The sequence below is a fragment of the Anser cygnoides genome, chromosome 19 (genome assembly GCF_040182565.1).
Source record: "Anser cygnoides isolate HZ-2024a breed goose chromosome 19, Taihu_goose_T2T_genome, whole genome shotgun sequence".
In the NCBI taxonomy this organism is placed as follows: Eukaryota; Metazoa; Chordata; class Aves; order Anseriformes; family Anatidae; genus Anser; species Anser cygnoides.
Genome location: NC_089891.1, coordinates 6,268,398 through 6,294,459, shown reverse-complemented (window position 1 = coordinate 6,294,459; position 26,062 = coordinate 6,268,398). Strand labels below are relative to the sequence as shown.

The following is a 26,062-nucleotide window of genomic DNA, read 5'->3' as shown; positions in this document are numbered from 1 at the left end:
GCCGTCCCCGCAGCTTTTGGAGGCCAAGCTTTCCCCAAGGCGGCCGCTGCCACAAAGGCCGCGCTGGCTGCACGCGCTGCTCTTTTTCCATCAGCAGCTTCCCCACTTGAAAGGCAGCCCCAGGAAATTACAGATGCGAGTGAAAGGGCTTTGTGTCTCGCGCAAGAAGCCAGTTGCTGGGATGCAAGCGCTAGAGAGCGGCATTGTCTGCCTCTGCGCCGAGCCTTCCGGCCCCCTTCCCTGCTGGGCCCCTTCCCTGTGAAGCAGCAGCCCGGAGGAGCCCAGCCCTGCACACGAACGTGCCGGGGGAGGAGGACACCCCTCTGCGAGCAGCTCGGGGAGCCGGAGGCCTTGCTGCGGGCTGCACGGCCAGGCACGTGCGGGTGGGTGCAGAGGGAAGGCAGGGGGTCCGGCCTCGAGGACCCCACCGGGTGGGAAGGAGAGCTGGGATCTGGGGCCGGTGTGGGACCCGCTGGCAGGAGGGGAGGGAAGGTACTCACACACTGCCCGGGGGTCTGGAAGAAGCGGCAGGAGCAGAGGAACTGGCAGCACATGGGGTCCCGGTGGTACAAGAGCAGCAGCAGGATGAGGACGGCCACGATGAACACGGACGTGGACACCGCTGCCGGAGGTGGGACGGGGGGGGCGCGGGGGTGAGCCGGGCTGGGCAGGGCCTGCCGGCAGCTGCCCCCCTTCACCCCCTGCGTTTCTGGGCACAAAATCAGCTCGGGAACAAGCCACAGACACCGGCTTTGCCTGCCGCCTGACCCCAGGACGCTGAGAGCCCCGCTTGTCCCCCGGCCACCTCTCCCCGTGGGGTCGGGGGCACGGCACAGGGCTCGGGGGCTCAGCCCCAGCTCCGCACCCACAGCTCATGGGGGGGAGGCACCGGCCTGGCTCCAGCAGCTGTGGGACCCCAGCTGGGGCTGCACAGCACCGGGTCAGGCTCCCAGCCCCGTTCCCCGGCTCCCAGCCCGGTTCCCCCATTCCCAGCCCATTCCTCTGTCCCCAGCCCCGTCCCCAGCCCCGTTCCCAGCCCATTAACCCACTCCCAGCCCCATTCTCAGCCCCATTACCCTACTCCCAGCCTGTTCCTCCGTCCCCAGCCCCATTCCCCCATTCCCCGCCCCATCCCCAGCCCCATTACCCCACTCCCAGCCCGGTTCCCCCATTCCCAGCCCCCTTCTCACCCCCACTACCCCACTCCCGGCCCGTTCCCAGCCCCGTTCCCAACCCGGTTCGCCCATTCCCAGCCCCGTTCCCGCACTCCCAGCCCGGTTCCCCCTCGCCCCGCGGCTCACTGGCGGCGATGACGATGGCCAGCACGTTGCCGTCCATGGCCGCCCCGCCGCCCCCGGGCTGCGCCATCCCTCGGCCCGGCCGGCCCGGGCAGGGCGCCCCGCGGCGGGGCCCGGCCCCGTCCCCGGCCCCGGCCCCAGCCCCAGCCCCCGCCGCCGCACCGGCCCCGGCCCCGCCCCCCGCCCGCCGCCATTGGCCGCCGCGCCGCCCGCCGCCGCCCCCTATTGGCTGCCGGCGGTACCAGAGGCGGGACCGGCGGTTGCCAGGGAGACGAGGCCCGCGGGGCTGGGCCTGGGCTGGGCCCGCCGGGGGGGGGGACAGCCCCAGCTGATTAATTAGTTAATTAGTTAATTACCGCTCGTAGCCAACAGGGGGCTGACCGGCCCCAGCACGGCCTGAAGTATCGCCCCCCCAGCCCTCATCCCCTTCCCGCACCCCAGTAGCCCAGCACAGCACGCCACAGTACAGGAGATCGTTATATTTGGGGCGAGGGGCACAGCGCAGCCATCCCCACACAGCGCTGCCACCTCCACAGAGTGCCGCCAGCCCCACACAGCGCTGACAGACAGCCCCACACAGCGCTGGTGGCCCCAGGCCAGGCATCGCCTCCCCTCGCTGCCCCCAGTCCCGTCCCTCGCGCAGCACCCCTCTCACAGCACCGCTGTCCTCAATGCCCAAGGGAAAGGAGGCGGCGAGGCGAGCCCCCGGGCAGCCTGAGCACAGCCCTGCAGGAAGGTGGCACAGAAGTCTTTGGAGATGCTGTGGCTGATGTACAAGCAGAGAGGAGGGAGTGGACAAGCTCCAGCATCCCCATTCCCAGCGGCTCCCCTGCCCCAGCCCAGCCCCAGGGGCAGTGTCTTGGTCCCAGGCCGTACACAAGCTCCGCTGCAGTCCAACACGGCTGTGAGCACCTTCCCAGGGCACAAAACCAACCACAGCCTTCTCTCCAGGCAGCGCTGGTGTTTGGGAGAGGAACGCTGCAGGCAGCCTCCGAGCTGGGAGGTGGATGGGGGAAGCAGGAGGCTCTGCAGCTCCCTTTGCCCCGAGGAGGCAGCTTCTGGTCCCTCGGGGAAGCAAGCAGACAGCAGAGAGCAGATGGAGCCAGCCGGACCTCGTCTCACTTCTTTGCTTTTTAGCCAGGGAAGCACAGCAGATCCTGAGAGCTTCTGCTGACCAGGGAGAAAGGAGAAGGCTGGGCCATGGCACAGGACAGCTGCCGTCTCATCCGCACCAGGACATCAGCCACGTGCGTCGCGTTTTGGCAGGGGACGTGAGCAGCCCGGTGCCCAGAGCCTCAACTGAAGCGGAGACAGAGGCTGCAGCATCCGCAGCAGCTTACTGGGCATAAACTGCTCACCAAGCCAGGGCCACCGCGCAGCAAACAACACCAGCTCCAAACATTTGGCACAGTCAGGCTGCTGCCTTGGAGGGCAGGCAGCGCCCCGCAGGCCTGGGGCAGCCCTGCCCAGGGGCAGCAGGATGTGGTTCCCCATCAGCCCCCAGCAGGAAATGGGGAAACAGCAAAACAATAATAATAATAATGATAACAATAATTAAAAAAAAATGTAAACAACCCAGCACCCTGTCCTGTACCACCACGACACCCAAGAGAACAAGGTATGTTACAGTCTCAGGGGAGATGGAGACACAATTGGCCCGGCCAATGCGGGGTCTTGTCTCTATTGCACTTTGCATCATATATATTTCTATATATATATTTATAAAAATACAAACTAAAGGGCTGGGGTCGAGGGGATGAGATGCAAGCCCCGGGCTGGCAGCAGCTCCATGCACATGGCAGGTTTCAACCAATTCTGCTTCCGACTTTCCCTGTGTGCCCTGTCCCTGGAGTCCCCAGCCAGCCCTCCTGGGGGGCAGCCTGCAGCACAGGGCCCGATCCTGCACAGATCCCCCTGGGGCCGGGCAGAGAGGACAGGGTGCTGAGTTGGTCCAGAGCCCACCCCCCTGCCAGCCTCCCTTCCCAGCCCATCTCACCCCTTCCCGAGGCACCGAAGAAACAAGCACGCAGCTCTTCCCAACCGCCGGCACCACCCACACCCCGCGGTAACGGGCGCCCCGGCACACTCTCGCCTGGCCAGCAAGTGCCCGTTCCTGGGGGAGGTGGGCGAGACCACATCTCACACCTCCCTCTCCACCTAAAATACCCACAGGAGGATTTCCCTGGCCCGCCGGTTCCCATACTCTTTTCCTCGAGTTACTACGGTGTGAATGGCACGGGGTGATGTAGTCCAGAGACGCCCCACGCCGGTGACGGAGGACGCTCCTCGCTCCCAACGCCGCCCCCCCGGCTGCTCCTGCTACCTCAGCCGCCCGTCAGGTTTGACGGGCCCCAGTTCTGATTTGGGGTCCGGGGACAGCGAGCTCCAGGAGGTTTTGCTGCAGGTCTCCAGGGAGGAGCAGGAGGAGGAGCTGCTGACGCAAACGTCTGCCACGGACCAGAAGGCGCTGATGGCGCTGTCTGCCCACTCGTCCAGCGCCCGGCCTGTCAGCTGCGCCTTCCCCGCCGCCGCCGCCTCTGCCTCCTCCGAGCGCGGCAGGTTCAGGATCCCCCCCAGGCCCTGGAAGCTCTGCTCCATGTACTCGTTGCGGGGGGGCCCGCCGTGCAGCCAGTTGCTATCGTCTGGACAGGACGGGGAGAAAGAGATCAGCAGCGCGGTAACGTCCCAGCTCCTCCTGCCACCGCCCCCAGCACCCCAACCCCTTGCAGCCCCGTCCCCTCCATGGCAAGGAACAGGGATGCAGCTGGAGGATGGAGGGGTGAACCTGGCTCGCCTGCAAACGGGCCCACAGCAGCCTAGTGGCCCGGTCTGAGGGCTCACGGAGACATGGGGACGCCACCAGGGGGGATGGCTCCTGCCTTGCAAGCCAGAGAGACCAGAACCAGGGGGAAAAAGATAAATCACAGAATCAGAGTGATTGAGGCTGGACGGGACCTCTGGAGGTCATCTGGTCCAACCCCCCTGCACAAGAGCCAGGCATAGTTCTTCCTTAAGATCTATAGCCTTAAACATTGGCAGGGAACAAGCAAAACAATGCTTTTCACCATTTTTTTCCCCTACAGAAAGACCCCAGCCCCGATCTCCAGAGTGTCCTCACCTTTCCTGAGAGGCTGCTTGCGGTTGAAGGTCTGGGGCACCACCAAGAACTGGTTCTCCCCCAGGGGCTCCCAGAACTGCAGGAGGCGGATGGTCCAGACGCCGGGGCGCAGGGGCCGGTTGAGGGGGGGCTTGTACTGGGTGAACTCTGTCTCCGCATCCACCGTGATGTCGTAGGAGGTGGCGATGACGTACGTGGGGTCGATCCACACCACCGTGGCTGTCAGGTTGGGGCCCCGCGACCACTTCTGCATGGCCACCGGCTCGTCAAAAGGCCCCATCAAGCCTCCAAAATTGCGGAAGAGCCTTTCCTTGGGGTCCCACTCTGTGCCCACCTGCAGGGACGAGGCACAAGGCAGTGGGACACTGGGCGGGCTGACAAGACCAGCTCAGGTTTTGTGCTTCACCATCCCAAACTGAGGAGGGCACAAGCTCTGGAGCCCAAAGCAATGCACACCCAGCCTGCGCTGCTCCCCCGCCCGCCTGCACCATGGCAGGGCCAAGCCAGCCGCATGCGATGCCTACTGCAGCCAGAGGTGCTGGCACCAGCAGCCTCAGCTCCCCCCTGCAAGATCCCTTCAGGCCTTTCCCAAAGGATTAGCTCCAAACTCAAGAGTAATTCTTTGACAAAAATCCACTCGCAGCCCTGACAACAGCACTCTCTCTCTCTGCCCGCCTCAGCATGCAGGCTGGGGAGAAAAGGAAGGGCAGCACGGAGTGAAAAAGCTGGGGAGAAAAGTAGGTGCTGCGAGGGACACGTTTCCCATTTACCTCCAGGTTTTGTAACCGGTTTGCCTGCCCTCCGTGACCCGCCAGCTTCAGAGCTCCTTGGGGCATCATCCACACCTCCAAGGCCTCTGCCTGCCCAGTCGCCGCGTTCTGCACTTCCTGCATCACCAGGTACCCCTGGAAGCGGTCGTCGTAGAAATACAAGTGCACGCTGGACGGGAAGCCACGGGGCTCAAACCTGGAGAAAAAGAGACGGAGAGGTGGCACGCGTGAGCATCGGCATCCTCCCAGCAGCAGCCACCGCTCAGAGCCTGGGCTGGGCTGCGGCACGTGCCCCACCTGCAGAGCTTCTCCTTTGGTGCCAGCACGGAGGCGGCTTTGCGGAGCCCCAGCCGGGAGAAGGCAGTGTAGAAGGTGAGGGTGACGTCGCTGAGGCCGCTGAGCCCGTCGACGCGGTCGTAGACGTTCTCCCAGTACGCCTTCAGGGCTGGCGTGTTGGGGGGGTAGTTGCCGTAGAGGTGGGTGTCCAGGATCTCCAGCACCTCCTGATTCACCGTCGACTCGAACTTGCGGGCGAAGAAGGTGGGTCTGGAGAGTTGCTGGAAGAGCAGAGGCGTTTCTAGCAGCGGTGGTGGCACCCCCTCCGCCCTCCTGCCTCAGCGGGGCAGCTGGGCGTGAGGCATTGGGAAGAAACATGCTGGGACCCATCCTGCCCCCTCTGATGGGGCAGGGTAAGGAGCAGCAAAGCACAAACAGCCTCTACGTGGGATCCTCTGAGGCAGGATCAGCGGGAGCAAACAGTACGGTTAGCGGTTACGTGGATAGGTTCTCATCTCTCCCACTGCCTCCCCTTTATGTGCTCAGCAGCAGACGTGGCATCTAGTTCCTTAGCTGCAATCTCTGCTCAGACGGGCCCCCACCCTCCAGAGCCTCTGCAGAGCCCTGGCCATGCGGCACTGCCTGCGGGATCGGGGCCATGCACCGTAAAAAGCTCAGGACTGCAGGGCAGAAAATCTTGCTAACTTCACTTCCAAGGGCTGAACCTCCCCCAGACCTCCCCTGTTCAGCCTACATCTCAGCTCGCTGAGCGCACGGCAGGCGGTTCATCACAGCGTGCTTTGTCCTGCCAAAGAGGACAGCACTCAGTGTTTTTCCTGAGCAGGTACTTGCCCCAAGTAATTAGTCTGCAGGGAAAGAGCAGGAAAATGAGGAAGTCTGTGAAAAGGAGCAGCACTGCAAGCAGAAGCCTGGCTGCTGGGCAGGACAGTCAGCACAATCCTGCCACCCGAGCATTTACAGACACGTCTGCGCCAAGCCCCACTCCGCCTGGAGAACCAATCCTGCTCCCGTCCCTTGCTGGGCTGGGGTGAGGCTCGTGCAGACGCGGGGAGCAGCGGCACAGCACCCAGGGGTGCGCCTGCGGGGCAGCTCAGAGAGAAGGGCTGGGGACAGAGACAGGGAAGAGGGGAGAGAGCGTGAGGAAAAAGGAGGATCTTTTTCACCTGTAGCCGGAGGAAGTCCTGGGGTTTGAAGTCATTTGGGGAGCACCCGCACCAGTCGACTATGTGTTTATATTGGCACTTACAGCCCAGCTTACGGTTCCAGTTGGTCACCCGCAGGTTGTTATCCACCAGCGTCTCGCAGGCGTGGCTGTTCTCCAGGACCGTGTGGAAGAAGGACTGTGCGCGGCAGAGAAGGGACAGGAGACCCATGGAGGAGGGTGGTTAACGGAGGCCCCCCACCCTGCACTCAGAAGAACACGACAGGCCCGGAGAGCTCCTGGACAGAGAAACCTGTCCCGGTTCCCAGCACAGGGCAACCCGTAAGAGATCAGATTATACACGCACATCAGTCCTTATCCAGCCCACAGGCGTCGGGACCTAAAGCACAGGGCTGGTTACAAACACAGCCCTTGGCACGCCTGCTCCTCTCCTGCTCTTTCACTCCCGGACCTGGGCAAAGGAGGCACAAAGCTGCCAGAGCAGAACCAGCGATGCCCTTCGCAGCTGCCTAGGGCAGGGATGGTAAGCACAGGGAGAAGAAAACCCTACCAAAGCCAGCATCACTTTTTTGGTTTGTTTCTTGGGGAGAAGGAGTAAGGCTGAAACAAGGACACGGGAGCCCTTACGGCAATGCTGGCCCCAAACTTGGCTGCCCACGTGCCGCAGGCACCCACCTCGGCTGGCAGCAGCGTGTAGGTGTAGAACTGCCGCAGCTGGGACACCAGCTGGTCGTCCGCGTACACCACGTACTCCACGAAGCTGCGCGTCAGCGAGAACCAGTCTGAGCCCCCATCCACCACGATGCCCTCGGGGATGTGGCGCTCGCCCAGGCGCCACATGTGGGAGTCACACTCGTGGAACAGGCGGTCCAGGCCCTGCTTCTTGATAAACCTGGGCACGGAGACAAGGGTGAGGGGCCACGGACACAGGGTGGAACTCTCCTGCAGTGTAAAACCAATGGACTACCACTCGTGACACAGCTTGCCACACAGCAGCCCTGCTACGCCTCTGGTAGCCACAGCCCGAGCAGCCCCCCAGCCTCCTGGTTCTGTTCTTCTCCCCAAATTCCCGCTTTTCTGTTCCTCCAGCTCAGCTCTGCCCCTAGCTGGGGTTACCTGGCGTTGTCTCGGCCATGAGACTTCAGGAAGTTCTTATCTCGGTATTTGGACAGGAACATCACCAGCTCCTCGTTGGTCCTGAGATGCAAATTAGGAAGCATTAATGGCCGCTGGGATAGAGCAACCCAGTAAACATTCATGCTGCAAGAGCCACCAGACACGAGGAGCCTCAGGCTGCCTGGCAGGCGCTGACTCAGGCCCTTATCCCATCGTGGGAAGACAAAGCCCTGGTCCTTCTGCCGTCTGGCGCCTGCTGAGGGTGTGCAGCCCCGATGCACGCCCAGATATACACGCGTTCATGTGAGCATTTCCCTGCAACACCCCGACAAGAGGAAAATACAGCCTGTGAGGTATTGGCCGAGCTCCTGGGCAGAGACGGAACCAGCCTTGCCCTGGAGCAGCAGCACGTGGCTGCCATCTCCAACCTCACCTTCCTGCGCTCCCTGCTCCTCCCAGCAGCGTTACTCCCAGGGCTCACCGGGGAGCCACGCAGCCCGAACCCTTCCGCTGTCCTCCCCCGCCCCAGCGAGGTGCCCACCTTGTGGGGTAATCGGTGGCACTCAGGTTGATGAAGAAGTCCCAGGGCCACTCGGAGAGCTCCAGCAGGTCCTTCATGCTGCGCAGGTACATCTTCAGCAGGCTGGCACCTCCCCAGATGGTCACCATGCGCCAGGGCGTCACGCGGATGTTGGGGTAGTGCCGGGCCAGCTCCACCGCCTCACGGTGGAGGTAGTTGGAGCGCTGCGGGGGAACGAAGCTCACGGTCAGCAGGGGCTCGTATTGCCAGGGACCCACCCCTCCTCACCCCAGTCCTGGCTCTGTCCATGCCTTGCTGCCCTGAGCAGCATCAGAGCTGGATCCTGCAGCCCTGCGGGGCCCCAGCTCACCGCACGGCTGAACTTCAGGCTGCTGCTGTCAGGGGCTGCTCACGAGCCTCAGGCAAGGGCAGCCAGCCCCTATACACTGCCTGGAAGGGCTCAGCCACCCCTCCATGCTGCTGTGCCCCTTCTTGCTGTGTTCCCAACCAGCCAGACAGCCCGGCCTGCCTCTGAAGTCCCCCCCGAGCAGCAGAGGCAGCTCCGTGCAGTAGCCATCCCATGACCTACCGCTGCCTGCCCAGGGCACAGCAGCCAGCCTCTTTCATTTGCTGCTGAGAAATAAAAGTGGGCAGCCAGGACAGAGCTGATTGCCTGACCCCAACGATCTTCTCCTTCCAGCAGGCAAACCCACAGCTCTCCCTGGGATCTTGTGAAAGGACGCAGTGCTGGGGGGAAGGTGAGCAGAGACCTCCTGCTCCCTGCAGCCCCAAGGGCTGAGCTCCCCCTGCTCTGGGCAGGGTGGACAGACCACAGAATCATAAAACATCCTGAGCTGGAAGGGACCTACGAGGATCATTGAACCCTCTGTTAAAATCTAACTGTACGTCTGAGAGCGTTGTCCAAATGCCTCTTGAACCTGACTGGGGTCCTACCTACCCTTTTCTGGGGATGCAGAGAGCTAAGGGAGGGTCGCAGCGCCACAGGCAGCGAGGACAAACCTCACCCAGCCACTTCCCTTAGCACAGGAGATGCTGCGCCTCCGTTTAGCATCCGTCTGCACCCCAGCTCTGTGGGCTGCTTCGGTGACGGACCCAGACACTGTCAGCACACCCCCTCCCCTCCTGCCTTGCCCCCTGCCACGCACCTTGTCCACGTGGATGTAGAAGAAGTGCTGCTGGTGGTACACCGCCTTGATGAGCCGCTTCAGCTGGCGAATGGCCCTGCCGTGCACCACCAGCATGTAGGCGATGCGCACGGGCTTGCTGGGGGGCAGCTGCTGCAGCCGGCTCTCGTCCCACTGGATCACGGGGCTGACCTTTCCTGGGAGGGGAGGAGAGGGCTCTCAGCCAGCCTGGCCTCAGATGCAGATGGCACAGGGCACACTGCTGCCCTGCCACGTGCAGCTCCTGCCACGGCAGGGAGATCCGAGCGAGGCAGGGGATCGCAGGGAGCAGCACGACACAGGGCAAACCCCGCAACGCTGCAGGGCACACGTGGCAGGACGCGCTGGGAAGCGGGAATGCCCCCTCCAGCCCCTCGTAACAAGACGCAGCTGTGCCCAGCTCCGATCCCTGCAGCGGCTGGGACGAGCGGCCCAGCTTAGGGAGGATGGCACAGCTTTGACAGGATTACACAGGCAGCGGTAATCTGGGAATCAGCGACAGCTTGAGGCAGCTTTCTGCCAGGTGGGACAGTCGCTCACACAAAGGAGCCGGCCCACGTGCCCCTTCAGGATATTCCCGATGCCCGGAGGCAGCCAGGGCCACCCCGGCAGGACTCACCCGAGAGCTGGCAGTGGCGAGGCACGGACAGGGGCATGAGGTTGCCGGCCCGGTGCAGACACACCACGTTGGCGATCTCCTGTTGGCACTGCTTGCTGCTGGCCCGGGCCAGCGCCGAGAGGGCGTCTTTGCCCGTGATCTCGCACTTGGGGGCGAAGCTGTTCTCGGTGGGCTGCGGAGCCCCCTCCACGCTGCCCGTGTCGCCCTGCTGGAAGACGGCCAGCTGGGCGTCCCCGCGCGCCTCCGTCAGGTTCCTCCGGCTGGAGGCGTCCGGCGCGGCCGGCAGCCGCCGTCCCGCTTTGTGCCTCGCCGTGACGGCTCTCACCACCTTGGACACCGGCACCCCGGGGCTGTCCGGCCGTCCCCGCCACCGCCCGTGCTTCCGACCGGCGCTGCCCCGGCGCCCGGCAGAGCTGTCCGAGTCCTTGGAGCCATCGCTGTTCTCGGGCAGCCTGGCCTTCTTCTGCCGCTCCTGTGCCAGGTGGATGCGGAAGAGAGGACAAGGCATTAGCTCCCATCCCTGCCAACACACTCAGGGCATCCTCGTTCCCAGTGCTCCGTGCCGGTGTCCCCATGGAGCCCGGTAACCGACACCCTTCTCTGCCAGGCTGCCGTCACCACGAGCAAGGCAGGGACGGGTATCCCTCGCTGCAGCCCTCTCCCCAGGGCGGAAGGTCAGCGCTGAGCCCAGAGGAGCAGCGAATCTGACCCTCCGGCCTCGAGCAGGTTTCCATTAGCCATGACCACGATGACCCAGCGCTGCAGCAAGCCAGGAGCTCCAGGAGCAGCAAAGGAGGCCGTTATGTCCCCCCTCCATCACCTAAACCCCCAGGCTGCGACCCCACAGCACCTCCCTGCACAGCCCTTTGCCCCCTCAGGGGCACAGCACCCAGACCCCTACTGCCAGCAAGGGAGACCCTGGCCTGCAGAGCCCGGGGTCACAGCACCCACGATACAGAAGCAGGACATAACTCCCTGTGAGGCTACATGGATGAGGCTACATGGATTCCTGCCACCTTCCAGGCACCAGTGTGAGCAGGGACATCCCCGAACAGGGGCGGTGAGCACAGGGCTCCTTCAGCTACTGGTAGTTACTTTACCAGGTGGCAAACGGACCAGCTCCTCGCTGTGAGCCCCAGCTTAAAGTCCAACTTATCCAAGCCCAAAGGTCCAATTTATCCAAGAGGAGGGGTCCCAGCAGGGCAGCACGCACCCCCTGGGGCTAACGGTGCCGGAGCTGTGTCAGACAAGGTCCTGCCCGCGCTCCCTTCCCCACGCCCTGGCTCCCAGCACTGGGCTGGAGCGGGTGCTGCAATCGCCGGCCTCTCCAGAAATCCCTTTAACAACCCCTCCCACGGAGCCAAGTTTGTGTGTAAAGGGAGCAGTTAATTACGCTTCGTTACCTCCGCCAGGCCGGCTGATTAGCAGAAACGAGCTAGCCTTGGGGAGAGCGGGGAGTTGTTCCTGGGCACGCTGCAGCTTGGACAGCGGCGACAAGAGAGGGAGCTGCGGGGCCAGGGTGCTGAGCCGGGCACGAGGATGCTGTGAGGCACGAGCCCCGTGGGATGCCCCGGCCACAGCAGCCCCGTGCAAACCCTCTGGGAGGAGCAGCCCTTCAGCACCTTCTGAGGACACACAGGTGCCAAACGAACCCACCGCACAAGCCTCCCCGTGGGTGCAGCTGCTGGGAAGGTCACTTGGGCCAGGAGAGAGCACGCTGTGCAAGGCAGGAAAGCGCCTGGCCGGACCTGCAGCCGAAGGCAGAGCCAGCCCAGCGCCCCCGAGCTACCTGTGCCGGGGTGAAGCTGCCTCCCCGCAGCCCGTAACCCACGGGTACCCAGAAAGGGGCCACGCAGCCGCCTGAACCCCAAGGGGCTGGTGCCAGGAGGGACCAGACCAGCCCTCTTCCACTGCCAGGCGCCGCGGCCGGGAGCAGCCCACCGGGCACCGCGCAGGACCGCCTGTGCATAGTCACCAACCTGTTCCCTCCGCACAGCGTCGCGGGAGCAGGGAGGCAGGAGGGGACCGAGGAGCGAAGAGCAAGGCTCTTCCTGGGACTCGCCCCATCCCTGCGGGGAGAGCCGCCTGCCCTGCCGGCACCCGCCGCGTGCCCGACTCCACGCACGGCCCCTGCGCGATGCCCGCGCCTGGCTGCAGCCCCGCGGTCCCCCAGGAGGAGCCCGGCTGCCGTCCCCAGCAGGGAAACCATCCCAGACAGCGCTGGCCTTTCCGGAGCTGCTAGTTAACGAGCTCCGTGGCTTCTAATTACTGCACCGCAGCGGAGCAACCCCGCCGCCCCATGCGGGCAGGGAACAGCCCCGGCCACGTTGCGCTGCTGCATTCACGGCTCGTGTGCAGGGCCTTTGGCAGGGCTCCCAGGAGAGCCCGCAGCTGCCTGTCCCTCCTCCCAAAACGACTCCAGCCGCCTGCCAGAGGTCGCTTCCCCTGTCCTGCCTCCCCTCTGCCTCCTCCCGATGCGACGCCGCGGTCCCCACGGTCCTGCCTCCGGGGCCAAATACGAATCGGAAAATAAAAGTATCGGTGGGGAGAGAGCAGAGACCCCTGTGGGGAGGAGAGTTAACAGCTGGTGTCCTGCAGGGTTCTGCCTGGGCCTGGCTGACTTCGGTGTCCGCCAAACGCCCGCTCCCATCAGGCCAAACAAACGCCAAAACCTTCCAAAGTCCCCGGGGGAATCTGGACACAGACACCGTCCGTTCAGGCAGCAGCAGATCCGTAAGCCTCAGTGTGGAAATGGACTCGATCACAGCCCCTAAAAACAAGTTCTTTGGGGGAAAAAAACAAGAAGGCACCTCAGGCAAGCTGCAAGCACAGACGTTTCAGAGGAAGCCTCTCTGGAGGCCACCGTGCGTGGCTGACAGCAAGACACAGGCCCAAGAGGTGCCCCCGCCTGCCTGCACGGAGGAAGCCGGGAGGCGAAGGGGGAGAATAAGGACGTGGCCGGGCTGTGGCACGTCTCCCAGGTGGCAGGTCCTCGCCTCCGCCCACGGGGACGTCCTGCAGTTTGTGCCCAAGGAGCCAGCTCCAGCTGCCCGCGTGCCGCTCGGGAGCCGTCGGTGCCACCGCGAGGAACTGATCTGACTCCTGCTGGTCTGAACGCCACGAAGCGTCTGCGTGGCGAGTCCAGGGAGCCTCCAGGGCCTGGAACCGGCACCAAACCCGAGCACGGGTACCTCCAGACAAGGAGCCGGACAGGTGGATCCAGGGTCGCCGTGCAGACTCCAAGGCCAAGGCCAGGAGCCGCCCCGCGTGCGTGGGCTCGCAGCAGGGACAGGATCCATGCGACACGTCCCCCTCCTGGCTGGGGGCTCTGAGGCGGCCACAGCCCGCCACGGGGCAGAGAGCGCTCGGCGCTGCTGGTGCGAGATGATGTTATAACCTGCTCCAGTGAAGGGCAAAGCCCGAAGCCGAATGAGTCCTCGCGCAGCCTCTGCCCAGCTCGGAGCAGGGAGGCACCGGGGACGGATCCTGCTGACTGCGGAGGAAGGGAGCCGCTCATCCCGTCAGCCAGCGGGAGCACAGGGATGCTCCCAGCCCGTCCTCCGGGAGATGCGACTCACGAGAGGGCTCTGAGGGGCTTCAGCCTCTTGCACAGCCCTGCCAAGGTCGGGACCACCTCCCTCCTTCCCCTGCTCCCGCGCCCCTGGTGGCGCCCAGCCCTGGCTGGGGACAGCCCTGCCTGCTCCCGTCACCCCTCCAGGAAGGGGACAGCCATCGGAGCAGCCCTCTGGGGAACACACAGCTGCCAGCCCGGGCACAGGGCACGCAGGGTGACCACCCCGCTAGCCGAAAGGCAGGGCGAGCTCACGGCGCGTGGAGGACCCGCAGCTCCCCTGGGTCGCAGCTGGTGCGTGCTGGGAGCGAGCCAGGCCGGAGCAGTGCCCATCAGCGGGAAGGAGCCGTTCCTGCACGCAATTAGGGGATCCCAAGCTCCCCAAAGCCATCCAAGGCTGCAAGGTCGGGGTCCCCTGGGAGAGCTCGCCTGCTTTCATCTTTACCAGAAATGCCCCCGGGGAACGGTGGCTCCTCCAGGTCTGGCCAAGATCAGGAACTGGAGAAGGGCAGGGACACGAGGAGCTTTGCTGTCTAAGTAACCAAGGCTAACTGGACGTTTCCCAGCTTGCTGATGGGTTTGGGCTGCCGAACAGCTCGGGAAGCTTCTTGCCTTCTCCGTTCCCAGGCCCCAGAGCCATGAGCCTGGTGGCGGCGAACCATCCTGAGTCCAGAGGAGGGGCCCATGGCCAAACGCGTCGGTGTCCAGCTCAGTGTTCAGAAGAGACGTGGTGAAACCAGGCGAGGGTGCTCCAAGAGCCACCGCCGGAGGACGTGGGGCAGGAGGCAAGGCAGGAGGCAGCCCAGAGGACAGCAGCACCCCGGGGTGCCTTCCCAAGGAGTGTGGGACGGCGCAGAGGGAAGGGAGGTTGGGACTGGTGAAGTGCCCCGGCCAAGGTCACAGAAAAAGGGACGGGGCCATCAGGCAGCCCTGGCTGCTCTCACACTCACAGCATCTTCAGATCAGAGGCAACCCCACGTCCTGTCTCCTTGCCACGTTAATTCCCTGGCTCCGTTTCGCTGTTGTGTGGATGCCGGGCATGAAGCGCTGCCCCCCGAGGGGTGTCCAGGGGCTGTCAACGAAGCTGCTGAGCATGCGACCACCTCACGCCTTCCTCCCGCTCCTCGCCAGGCGCTGCCGCGATCCTCCCTCTTCTTCCCTCGTTGCTCTCAGGGAAGGTTCCTGGGGCCACGAGGAGCCCTGCAACTGGCGGGTCTTGGGGGAAAGGGGAGGTGAAACGCCCGGCGAGGGAGCCTGCAAAACGGGGGGCTGCCGGCCCCACGGCCTGCTCCAGGGGAGACGGGATCCAGCCGCAGGCCTGGGCTCCGTCCGGGCAGCCCATGAGGAGCAAACACCGTGAAACTGGTGACCAGCGCGGGGAGTTGGGTGGCCAACACGGCGAAATTGGGGGCCAACACGGCGAAATTGGCGGCCAACACGGCGAAATTGGGGGCCAACACGGCGAAATTGGGGGCCGAGGGGCCGGGAGCCGTGTTGGGGGGGTGGAAGCGAGGCGCCCCACAACCCCCCCATCTCCCCAGCGCCCGCTCCGAGCGCCCCTGGCCGAGCGCCTCCAGCCCTGCCTCAGTTTCCCCAGGCGGGGGTGCCGGCGGCGTTCGGCTGCGAAGTCCCCGCGGGGCCGCAGGGACCCCCGGCCCCCCTCCGCAGCCAGGCGGGAGCCCCCGAACATCCCACGGAGTCCCATGGCTCCGTTACCGGCTCCCCCCGGCCCGCAGCCCCTGGGGACCCCATTAACCCCCCCATTAACCCCCCCATTAACCCCCCCATTAAACCCCCGCTAACCCCCCAATTAACCACCCTATTAACCCCCCCTCACCCCCCCAAGCAGCACAGCCTGACCGCGACCCCCCCCCTTTCCCCCATCCCCACATGCAAGCAGTTTGGGGTCTCCCGCCCCCCCCAAATCCCCCCCCACACCCCAAACGCCCCTAAATCGCCCCAAATCGCCCCAAATCGCCCCAAATCGCCCCAAATCCCCCCCCAGCCCCTCTCCCGCCGCCCCCCCCCGGCGCACCTCGGCCGGGCCCTCCTCGTCGAGGCCGGCGGAGCTCCAGAGGACGAGGCCCTGCAGCAGGAGGATGCCGAGGGCCGTGGCCAGGGCCAGCCGGTACCGCCGGGCCAGCTTCCGCGCCCGCCCGCTCGCCACCATCGTCACGGCCGCCGCGGGCCGGGAGGCGGCGCGCGCACGCGCGGGGAGGGGCGGGGGGGGCGGGGGGGGCGGGGGGCGAAGCGGGGAGGGAGCGCGCATGGGCAGCGGGGCGGGGGGCGGGGGGGGGTGTGCAAGGGGGGGGGTGTGCGTGGGTGTGCGTGGGTGTGCGTGGGTGTGCGTGTGTGCATGCACGGGTGTGTGCATGCATGGGTGTGTGCATGCATGGGTGTCTGCGTGTGCATGAGTGCACGTGCGTGTGTGCATGCATGGGTGTCTGCATGCATGGGTGTGTGCATGCATGGGTGTCTGCGTGTGCATGGGTGCACGTGCGTGTGTGCATGCATGGGTGTCTGCATGCATGGGTGTGTGCATGCACGGGTGTCTGCGTGTGCATGGGTGCGCGTGCGTGCAGCATGGGTGTGCATGTATGGGGGTGTGCATGTATGGGGGTGTGCATGTATGGGGGTGTGCATGTATGGGTGTGCATGGGTGTGCATGTATGGGGGTGTGCATACGCATGGGTGTGCATGGGTGTGCATGCATGGGTGTCTGCGTGCATGGGTGTCTGCGTGTGCATGGGTACGCGTGCGTGCATGCATGGGTGTGCATGTATGGGGGTGTGCATGTATGGGTGTGCATGTATGGGTGTGTGCATACACATGGGTGTGCATGGGTGTGCATGCATGGGTGTGCATGTATGGGGGTGTGCATGTATGGGTGTGCATGGGTGTGCATGTATGGGTGTGTGCATACACATGGGTGTGCATGGGTGTGCATGCATGGGGGTGTGCATGTAGGGGCGTGTGCATACATGTTGGTGTGCATGGGTGTGCATTCATGGGGGTGTGCATGTATGGGGGTGTGCATGTATGGGTGTGCATGTATGGGCGTGTGCATACACATGGGTGCGCATGGGTGTGCATGCATGGGGCTGTGCATGTATGGGCGTGTGCATACATGTGGATGTGCATGGGTGTGCATGCGTGGGTGTGCATGTAGGGGCGTGTGCATACACGTGGGTGTGCAGGGGTGTGCATGCATGGGGGTATGCATGTATGGGGGTGTGCGTGTGTGCAGTGTGTGTGCATGGGTGTGCATGGGTGCATGTATGTGGGTGTGCATGTGTGGGTGTGCGCGTGTGCATGGGTGTGCGGATGTGTGCAGAGTGTGTGTGCATGGTTGTGTGCCTACATGGGGGTGTGCATGCATGGGGGTGTTCATGGGTGTGTGTGTGTGCATGGTTGTGTGCCTACATGGGGGTGTGCATGCATGGGGGTGTGCATGTGCATGGGTACACGTGTGTGCATGCATGGGGGTGTGCATGTGTGTGCACTGGGTGTGTGCACACGCGTGTATGCACACAGGTGTGCATGAGTGTGTGCACTGGGGGTGCGTGTGTGGGTGCATCTGTGTGCAATGGGGGTGTGCATGGGGGCGTGCATGTGTGTGCACTGGGGCATGCATGTGTGTGTGCACTGGGGAGTGTGCGTGGGGGTGTGCATGAGTGTGCCCTGCGGTGTGCATGGGTGTGTGTTCATGTGTGTGTGCATGTGTGCGCACTGGGGTGTGCATGCCTGCATGTGTATGCATGTGTGCACCGGGGTGTGCATGTGTGTGCTGGGGTGTGCATGTGTGTGTACCCTGGTGTGTGTGTGTGTTCATATGCACGTGTGTGCACGTTGGGGTGTGCATGCCTGCATGTGCGCGCTGGGCTATGAGTGTGTGCCTGCATGTGAGTGCACCGGGGTGTGTGTATGCGTGCATGCGCATGCCTGTGCGCTGTGTGTGTGTGTGTGTGTGCAGATGCACGTGTGCGCACTGGGGTGTGCACGCCCGCACCACGGCACCCGAAGCGCCGGGTGAAGCTGCAGACACCCCGAAGCACCCCGAGGCGGGGCGGACACCAGAGCCGCGCGCCCGGTGGGAGCCGTGGCACGAGGGCCTCGGCGGAGGGCAGGGGAAGCGGTGCCGGCAGCGATAGCAGCGCCCTGCGGTCCCGCACCCGCTTCCTGGGCAGAGCTGCAGCCGGGGCAGTGCTGCGGCCCCAGCCGCCCGCCGAGTTTCAGGGGGAGGAGGTTTGGGTAAGGACGAGGGCTCTGGTGGGTGCTGATGCAGCCTGCGGGGCTCCGGGGGGCTTCCCCTCGTGCGGGAGCCGTTTGGTCCCGGGGCGAGCCCCCCCGGGATGCCTCCCCCTGCCCAGGGCACCGCCAGGCACAGGAGGAGAGAAGGGGGCACCCTCCGATGGCTCTGAGCGATGCCAAAGGGAGCAAGGCTGGTGCCGGACGGGTGAGCTGCAGGATCCTACATAACGAGGGTGTTCTCCCCGCTGTGGCCTCCCCGTCCCAGCTCAGCACCTTGCCAGCCACCAGAGGTCACATTTCGGTGGTGGTTGGAGGCTGGCTGCCTAAAACAAGCCGGGATCGCTCCCCCAGCCCCGCACTTTGCGGCTGACCCTGTGGTAAGGAGCCGGGGGAGCAGCCACAGAGGAGCCAGAGCTGCAAGGAAGGCCGGGGGGGGGGGCTCCCCGAGCCCTGCACCCCTGCCCAGAAGGGAGTTACTCGCACTCTGCTGCTCACCTGAGCGGTACAAATTGTTGTGGAATATACACGAGTTCCAGCAAAACTAATCCCCAAAGTCCTCCCCTTTGCACCTGGGTGAATTACGGGGGGGGTTTGGGGGACCGAGCACGGGCTGCAGCTCCCAAATTCAAGCCCTGGCACGGGCGCAGGGATGGCCAGGAGGAAAGCTGGCAAAGCTGCCCGCGAGGGACCGTGAGGGTGGATGTGCCCAGGTGCTGAGCAGGGATGCTCGCAGCCGCTTCCACCCCCTCGGATGCACAAAGCGCGGAGGTGTCCCCCGCCAGGCGTTATTTCTGTCCTGGCAGCCGCCCTGCGACGCTGCTGATGCTGGAGAAAATACAATTATTATTATTTTCAGCTCTTGATATCACCCGAGAAGGATTGCAGAGTCCTCAGCTGGGAAATACGAAAGCCTCGGTGGGCGGCTTCCCCGGCCCCGCAGCGCCTGCTCCCCCGCAGCCCGTGGCTATTTCTGCCTTAGTGCTGTGGGGAGGGCACTAATTTAAGAAAGCCGCTTCGTTCTTTTTTTAAGGCATGAAGCTACCCCCGGACAGCGCGTTATGGGACCTAGTTACCCAAAAAATCCAACTCCTTCATCCTCCCGTTGGTATCGCAGGGCTGTTGGCACCACCCGGGCAGCAGGAGCAGCAGCAGGCGATTTGTTTTCCCCTGCTCGCACACCGAGTCTGCAGCACCGCTGCTCTGTGCCCTCCCCTGCGTGCTCCCCGGCCCCATCAGGGCTGGCCCTGGACATTTCTGGGTGCCGACAGCTCCCAGCCGGTCCCAGGAATAATTCTGGCTGCCTGAAGGGGAGCAACCACTGTAGCAGTCCCTCTCACACTTCCCTCGGTTCTGGCAGAGCGGCGATGCTACGCCAGGCTTCTTCAATAAAAGGAGCACAAAAATACCCAAACAAAGCTTTGCAACAATTAACAACATTAATAAATTCTCCCCGAATGAGTCTGCCAGCACTCCCGACTGACGCACAGAGAGGTGCCGAACCCCAGCCCGTTTCCCAGGAGATGGACGGCCCCGAGCGGGGCAGGAGCTCGGAGGGAGCTCAGCACCGGCGCTGGGCTGGGGAGGATGAAGGCTGGGTGTCGGCGAGCTCCTGCTGCTGCAGCTCGTGCCCTGACGGAGCTGGGGTCCCCCCGCTGCTGGGGGTGGCACCAGCAAGGTGCCAGCTGTGCTCCTGGGTGCAAGTCGTGCAGCGAACTCTTATCGCGGTGCAAAACTGTGTCACGAATACAGCTGAAAGGGGCATTGGATGATATTAGACGCTCGGTTGCTTTTACTGATAAAGGAGTGAGGTTTTACGGAGAACAACACATTTAGAGGGTGCCGAGAAATAAATTATCAGCGAAGCCGAGGAGAGAGAGCGCGGGACTGTGGGGTTTTGGGGGAGCTGCTCCCCAGCAGCGGTGCAGGAGGGACGGGAACACCTCTGCGGTCTCCTTTGGTGCACAGACACGAACACAAAGGCTGTTTTGGGGCTGTCCAGGACACCAGGCACCACAATGCAGCCCTAACCTGGGCTGCCCTAGGTGCTAGCAGTGCCTGCAGGCACAGGGCACGTGGACGTAGCATTTCCCCTGCCCTGCGCTCGGGAGCTGCCAGCTCCGCATCCATCGGTGCGAAATGTCAGCGCGAGGCAGGGGCAGGCGCGGGGGCTGCAGCCCCTGGGCACCACGCAGCAGTGGGGGCGCGGAGCCAAGCAGCCCACCTGCGGCACCCGGCCCCCCTTTGCCTGGACAATTTTGTCCGCCTGGACAACCCAAACACGAGGCTGCTTTCCGATCCTGGCGCCATGGCCGTACCGGGCATGAGGGCTCCAAATGCAGGGGAAGGATTTCATCCCCGTGCCGCGTGCCCAGCCTCGTCCTCTCCGAGGCTGCTCCAAGTTAGCACCGGAGCCTGTGGGAGCAGCAGCTCCGCAGGGGAGCCGTCTCCTGCCCAACTCAGCATCCGTCCCGGTGTCCCCACACGGGTCCTGTGCCCGAGGTCCCACGCAAGGCGGCGGTGCTGGGTCCTGAGCCCTCACGGCGCCGCGTGCTGCCGGGCTGGAGGCACGTTGGCGTAGAGCAGCTCCTGCTCCTCCAGCTGGGATTTGCGCACCGTGGCGTAAGTGGGCTCCTTTTTCTCTTCCAAATTCTGGGATAGGAAGGCAAAAAAATATTTAAAAAGCAGCGTTTGCAGGCTTCCCCAAGCAAAAGACCCTCCCCAAGCAAAAGACCCTCCACCTTCTGCAGGAACGTCTTGCATCCTTTTGGAGCGAGCACAGGGAGCACGATTACCCACTGACATTTGTGTCCCCACCAGCCCTGTCCCTCTGCAACCATACCCAGCCCAGCCACCAGCCCTTCCCCGCACGGAGCCCCCCACGCAGAGGTGAGAGCCCCAGGCCGGGTGTCCCCTGCCGCTGCCTCGTTCCCCACCTGGCTGGGCCTCTTGACCTCCGTGTAATCGGTGGCTGCATTTGCCGAGGGGTGGAAAGCCTCCGCGTTGCCGTAGGGCTGGCTCTCGCCTGTGCTGGCCGGGTGGCCAATATCCGCGTAGTGCAGCACGTCCGCTCCCTGAAACACCACCGAGAGCGGTCTGGGGGTGCTCCTAAGCTCCCTCCAGCCCCCCGGCTGCAGGGGTGGACGCCTCCCCCGTCCCACTGCACCTCACCATCGGGGCTGGGACGGCGGCGGGAGCACCGAGGGAAAATTCACCTGCCCGACCCCGATTCCCCTTCCCAGGGTTTCTCGGTGGCAGTGGCACAGGATCGCTGCTCGGCTCTTTCTGCCGGCCAGCTGAGCCCTGAGCACCCCCCCCAGCTGCAGGGAGCAGCCGTGAGCCCGGCTGAAGCACGCTAAGGCAGCAGCCTGAGGCTGGGCTCGGGGCGCAACCTTTCCCCCTTCCAGCAGAGCCCGGAGCAAGCAGTCCCGACACACCACAGGGTTTGCCTTACTGGGTTCGGCGTCCCACGGATCCTGTCCATCTCGACAGCTGCTCCTGAGAAGGCTGAAACACAGACGTGGTCAGACACAAGCAAAGCCAGGGGATCAGAAATATATATAAAAAAACCACACACACTGCTGCTTCCAACCTCAGTGTGAAACAGGAAGGACGCCTGCTGCCCAGTGAGCACCCGAAGCAGCTCTTCATACAAACCCAGGGCCCAACCAGCAGCTGGTGGTGGCCCCTGCTGGCCCTCCCCACCCTGCCCTCAAACTCTGTGCCAAATCTGCTGCAAACCCGGCTACAAAGCCAGGCACGTTGCATGCTTGTGGAGCAAGAACGTTGCGTACAGCGCGCACGGTGCCGTGCCGGGCAGCACCCAGCCCACCGGCTGCCTTCCCCCATCACCATGGGGACCCGACCCGTGGGACGGTGCCCGCAGGGGAAGGAGACCCCCCCCACGCCTCCCCTTGCTCACAAAGCGGAGACGTCGCTCAGTGGAGGTCAGAAATTGGGTGGGTTAGCGAGGGAATGAGGAACTAAGAACCAAAAGAGAGAAAGCAATAGCACGCGGCACAAGAGCCTCGCTTACCCTGCTTCCTCTTCCTGGACAGTATGACCAAAACCCCGGCAGCAACGGCGAGCAGAAACAGAACCACTGCGATGCAGGGAGTGAGGATATCCAGAGCTATGTCCAGGCTGCAAGAGAGAAGAGTTTCTGCCCTCGCACCTCTCAGCCGCACCCAGCAGCGGGCACCACGGGGCGGGCGCATGGGGCCATGGCCGGAGGGTCACAGCCGTGGGCAAGGGGCTTGCCTGGGGAGCGAGGGAAGCAGGCACGGTGGTCCTCAGCCTGCAAGCAGCAGAAGCGGGTGGGACATTGGGATCTGCCTCATTCTGCTGCGTCCTGAGCATTTGGAGGAGCACTGCCTCTTAGTTTGCTCTGGTTCAGCTCCACTCTTTGGTGGCTTCCTTCGTTGTAACGGAACGAGGCACATTGTGGTGTGTCACCGGGGCTGGTTTAGAGGAAGCAGTTACCCCCCAGCACGGTGACGGGAAGCCTCAGCTCTCCCAATTCTTGCATCACCTCCAAGGGACAGCAGAGCGGGGAGGAGGCTCCGCGCTCCGGCCCCAGGCTCTGTCAGCCTGCCCCGCGGGGCTGTGCGACTACAAAGCAGAACAGGACCCAGCTCAGCGCGTGCTTGGCTTCCCACGGGCAAACAGCCCCGCTGAGCCTTGCGGAAGGAAACGGGGCCAGCGCTGCAGGCGAAAACCACTTCTTGTATGGCCAGGACATGCGGATCTTTTAAGCTGCAGATGTGGCTGGGGGGGGGCTGAGCAGCCGGCGGTGCTGCGATTGCTTCCCGTGCGAAGCGCGTAGGGTGGAGCGCTGGTTCCTAAAGGCAAGAGCAGGAATCCCTAAGGGAAGCCCGAAGAGCCAGGCGTGCTGCAGCCCTGGAGAGAGCTCAGGGAGGGAGGCAGCTGCTGCTCGCAGTGCGGGGCCAGCAGCTGGCACTCACCTGTGGTCCGGGTGGGAAGAGGGGCTGGCTGTCCCCTGCGTCCCTTCCTGCTGGGTAGGTGGCTGCGTGGGGCCCGCGGTGGACCCGGGCAGAGTGGCCGAGGTGGGGGGCGATGCTGTGGGTGTGGGATCTGCTGCAAGAAGAGGAAAAAGGCTCAGCCAGGCTCCCTGCCTCTGCAGGGGAAACGCTGAGGGTGTTGCAGCGGGTCAGAGAAAACAACCTCACCGTCCTGCCGGGGCACCCTGCGTCCCTTCTGCTGTGCCCAGAGCACTCAACCCGAGGTGCGTGGCTCTAACCCCACAGCCGGGAGGATTACAGCAGGATCCCAGCAGCCCCAGTCCCCCCAGCATGCACACACAGAGTTCAGCCTGCAGGAAGGGGCCCTGGGCACCCCGTGCGCCGCCAGCACCGACACGGCAGGGAAATGGGCTGGGAGCTGGGGACTCCACAGAGCTGGCAGTGGGGGCAGGAGGGCGCAGGCAGGGAGAGGGCCACAGGGCAGGGAGAGGGGCCACAGGGCACGGACATGACAGCGACGCACCGCAGCCATGGGGCAGCTGCCCCTGCGGCACCAAGAAGGGGCCGTGGGGACACCTGGAAGACACCGCGGTGTCCTGGTGACCCGTCCTGGTGCAGCCCCGCGGTGCACAGGCGCCCACCTCCTCCTGGCTGCCCCTTCCCGCAGTCCTTGCTCCCGGTGCTTCTACTTGGCCGGGGGGGCACCAACGCTGGACCTCGGGGACCCGCAAGCACTGACCTGGGGACACGATCACCTCCACATCGTCGCTGTCATCGGTGTGAAATAGGGGCTTTCGCACCCCGCAGCGGTAGGTGCCCGCGTCCTCTGCCTCCAGGTTCTGTACGGTCACGGTGAACACCCGCTGGGTGCGATTGTCCCAGATGGAGAACCGGCCCCGCTGCACCCAGGGCTCCTCCTCCGAGGTGGCGATGATGTAGGGCTCAAGACCACAGGTAATAAGTGTTCCTGGGCGGCACCAGTACTTCGGGTTGGTCTCGTAGCCATGCTGGTACGTGCAGGACACGGAGATGGACCCCCCCGGGTGCCCACGCACAGTGCCGGGCCCCCTCACTGCCCGGCCACCTGCCGGGCGGCACGGAGCCGTGCAGGCGAGCAGCACCAGCACCAGCCTCAGCACCCCCAGCCCCAGCCCCAGCCGCCTCGCCATGGCCGTGCCCTCGCCGACCTCCGCGCCCGGAGCCTCCCGGTGCGGCTGCGGGGCCCGGCCCGCCCCCGGGGCCGTACCTGGCAGCCGGGCGGAGCTCGGCGACCGCTGCTTTCCCCCCCCTTTAACCCCCCCACACCCTCCTTACCACCCTCCCACCCCGCTTCCTCCCCTCGAGGAGACCGGAGGGAAGGATGGAGCCTCGACGCGGTGCCCGGGCGCTTTATTGCGGCGGGGAAGCGGCGGTGGGGTGCTGAGCGCTGAGAGCGCCGGTGCTCAGCCTCTCCGCAGGCTCAGCCAGAGCACGGCCATGCTCATGGCCAGCAGGGCCAGCAGCTGCAGCCCGGCCAGCAGCGGGAACCAGCGGAGGCTGTGGCAGCGCCCCGATGGCACGTCCACACCCAACGGCACGTCATCCGTGCTCCGCGGAGCATCCGTGCCCAACGGCGCGTCCGTGCTCGATGGAGAGTTCACGCCCGGTGGTAGCGGCCGTGGGGTGGTCCAAAAGAGGGCATGGGTAGCCGTCGGTCGTGGCTCTGCAAAGGCGAAGGGGGCCCAGCTGTGTGTGCAGCCCCCTGCTCTCTGCCCCCGCTGCGCCCGGGTGTCGCCACCTCCCGCAGCCCGCGCCCAGCCCCGCACCGTGCGGCTGGGGTGGCACTGGTGCTGCGCAGGGGACCCGCAAGCACTGACCTGGGGACACGATCACCTCCACATCGTCGCTGTCATCGGTGTGAAATGTGAACTTTCGCACCCCGCAGCGGTAGGTGCCCGCGTCCTCTGCCTCCAGGTTCTGTACGGTCACGGTGAACACCCGCTGGGTGCGATTGTCCCAGATGGAGAACCGGCCCCGCTGCACCCGGGGCTCCTCCTCCGAGGTGGCAATGATGTGGGTGTCAAAAGCACAGCTCCTAAGCGTTCCCGGGTGGCACCAGAACTTCGGGTTGGTCTCGTAGCCGTGCTGGTACGTGCAGGACACCGAGATGGACCCCCCCGGGTGCCCACGCACAGTGCCGGGCCCCCTCACTGCCCGGCCGCCTGCTGAGCGGCACGGAGCCGTGCAGGCGAGCAGCAGCAGCAGCAGCAGCCACATGGCCGGGCTGGCCTTTGGCACCCGCTGGGCAGCCCTCCGGCCAGACATGCTCCTCGGTGCCCCTCGGGGGCTTCGCTTCCTCTTTTGCCCGTGGCTCAGCACCACTCCCTGGTGGAGGCCAGGCAGCTGCATGGGAACTCTAGTTTCCTCTGGTGTCAGCTGATTTCCCACATCCTCTTCTTGCACCAACAGCAGCCCGGCCCCCCTGCCTGGCCCTCACATTGTGCCCCCGCTCCGTCGCTTCCCTTTGCCCCCGGGGAGCCCCCACGGTGGGTGCCGTCCTGCCCCTCCGTGCCTCGCTGCGCGGTGCCTCCAGACGGCGGGGCACACAGCGGGGTCTGCACCCAGGGGGGCTCAGCCCTGTGCAGGGACCCCCTGAGCCCCAAACGTGCCCCATCCCCGCTGCCCTGGCTGGGATGTCCCCCCCCCATCCCCATCCCTTGTCCCCTAGCAACGCCCCCCCAGCCTCCTCCTTCCTCCTTCTCACCGACTTGCTGACCCTGTGGTTTGCTGGGAAAATCCCTCAGCAGAAGGGGAGCTGGATGAGTGCGTAACGGGGTGGGCGAACAACCGGCCGATGGGTCGGGCTCCAAGGGTTGTGGTGCCTCAAAGGGTTGTGGGGCCTCCAAGGGTTGTAGTGCCTGGGTTACATCAGGCTGTTGGCCGGTCCCTCGGGGGGTTCCCCCGGGCTCCATTCCGGGGCCAGTTCTCTTCAATGTTTTTATAAACAACCTGGATGCAGGACTCGAAGGCATTTTTTTTTGTGGGTGATGTTAAATTGGGAGGAGCTGTGGGCTCCCTCGAGAGCGGAGAGGCCCTTGTGCACAGCCCCGCTGCTGGCACCACCCGCAGCTCTGGCCTGGGAGAAGGCGAGGAGGCAGCTGTAAGGCGCGCTCCTCAAGGTCTGACAGCACTGAGGGT

At 64.5% G+C, this 26,062-nt stretch overlaps 3 protein-coding genes across 4 annotated transcripts; all 3 read right to left on the bottom strand.

The window, feature by feature from the left end:
• Positions 1-1,762: 1,762 nt before the first annotated feature.
• Positions 1,763-15,871, bottom strand: XYLT2 (xylosyltransferase 2). The gene is made up of 11 exons (XM_066980251.1): positions 15,691-15,871; positions 10,085-10,556; positions 9,448-9,623; positions 8,303-8,505; positions 7,762-7,842; positions 7,321-7,537; positions 6,647-6,823; positions 5,484-5,743; positions 5,187-5,382; positions 4,417-4,750; positions 1,763-3,940 (listed from the first exon to the last, which is right to left on the bottom strand). Exons 1-11 carry the CDS (start codon positions 15,823-15,825, stop codon positions 3,618-3,620), a joined length of 2,574 nt encoding a protein of 857 aa, XP_066836352.1. The 5' UTR covers positions 15,826-15,871; the 3' UTR covers positions 1,763-3,617.
• A 3,803-nt stretch (positions 15,872-19,674) lies between these two features.
• LOC106034831 (CMRF35-like molecule 5) lies at positions 19,675-24,184 on the bottom strand. Of its 2 annotated transcripts, none has more exons than XM_013179234.3 (6): positions 23,625-24,184; positions 22,868-23,000; positions 21,940-22,046; positions 21,358-21,410; positions 20,840-20,977; positions 19,675-20,555 (listed from the first exon to the last, which is right to left on the bottom strand). In XM_013179234.3, exons 1-6 carry the CDS (start codon positions 24,052-24,054, stop codon positions 20,442-20,444), a joined length of 975 nt encoding a protein of 324 aa, XP_013034688.2. In that variant the 5' UTR covers positions 24,055-24,184; the 3' UTR covers positions 19,675-20,441. The 2 variants fall into 2 exon arrangements, with proteins under 2 accessions (XP_013034688.2, XP_013034689.2); XM_013179235.3 differs by having other exon boundaries at positions 22,868-22,997.
• Positions 24,185-24,257: 73 nt separating this feature from the next.
• LOC106034616 (CMRF35-like molecule 2) lies at positions 24,258-25,777 on the bottom strand. The gene is made up of 2 exons (XM_013178847.3): positions 24,742-25,777; positions 24,258-24,587 (listed from the first exon to the last, which is right to left on the bottom strand). The coding sequence occupies exons 1-2, from the start codon at positions 25,271-25,273 to the stop codon at positions 24,328-24,330; spliced, it is 792 nt and encodes a 263-aa protein (XP_013034301.3). The 5' UTR covers positions 25,274-25,777; the 3' UTR covers positions 24,258-24,327.
• Positions 25,778-26,062: the final 285 nt, after the last annotated feature.

Coding starts and splice junctions, on each gene's coding strand:
- XYLT2 (XM_066980251.1), bottom strand. CDS start 15,825: ATGGTGGCGAGCGGGCGGGCGCGGAAGCTGGCCCGGCGGTACCGGCTG. Junction 5,744..6,646: donor AGGACTTCCTCCGGCTACAG/GTGAAAAAGATC, acceptor CTGCTCTTCCAG/CAACTCTCCAGACCCACCTT. Junction 4,751..5,186: donor ACCGGTTACAAAACCTGGAG/GTAAATGGGAAA, acceptor TCGTCCCTGCAG/GTGGGCACAGAGTGGGACCC.
- LOC106034831 (XM_013179234.3), bottom strand. CDS start 24,054: ATGGCGAGGCGGCTGGGGCTGGGGCTGGGGGTGCTGAGGCTGGTGCTG. Junction 20,978..21,357: donor TCCGTGGGACGCCGAACCCA/GTAAGGCAAACC, acceptor GTGGTGTTTCAG/GGAGCGGACGTGCTGCACTA. Junction 20,556..20,839: donor AGGTCAAGAGGCCCAGCCAG/GTGGGGAACGAG, acceptor TTCCTATCCCAG/AATTTGGAAGAGAAAAAGGA.
- LOC106034616 (XM_013178847.3), bottom strand. CDS start 25,273: ATGCAGCTGCCTGGCCTCCACCAGGGAGTGGTGCTGAGCCACGGGCAA. Junction 24,588..24,741: donor GGAGGTGATCGTGTCCCCAG/GTCAGTGCTTGC, acceptor TCGCCTTTGCAG/AGCCACGACCGACGGCTACC.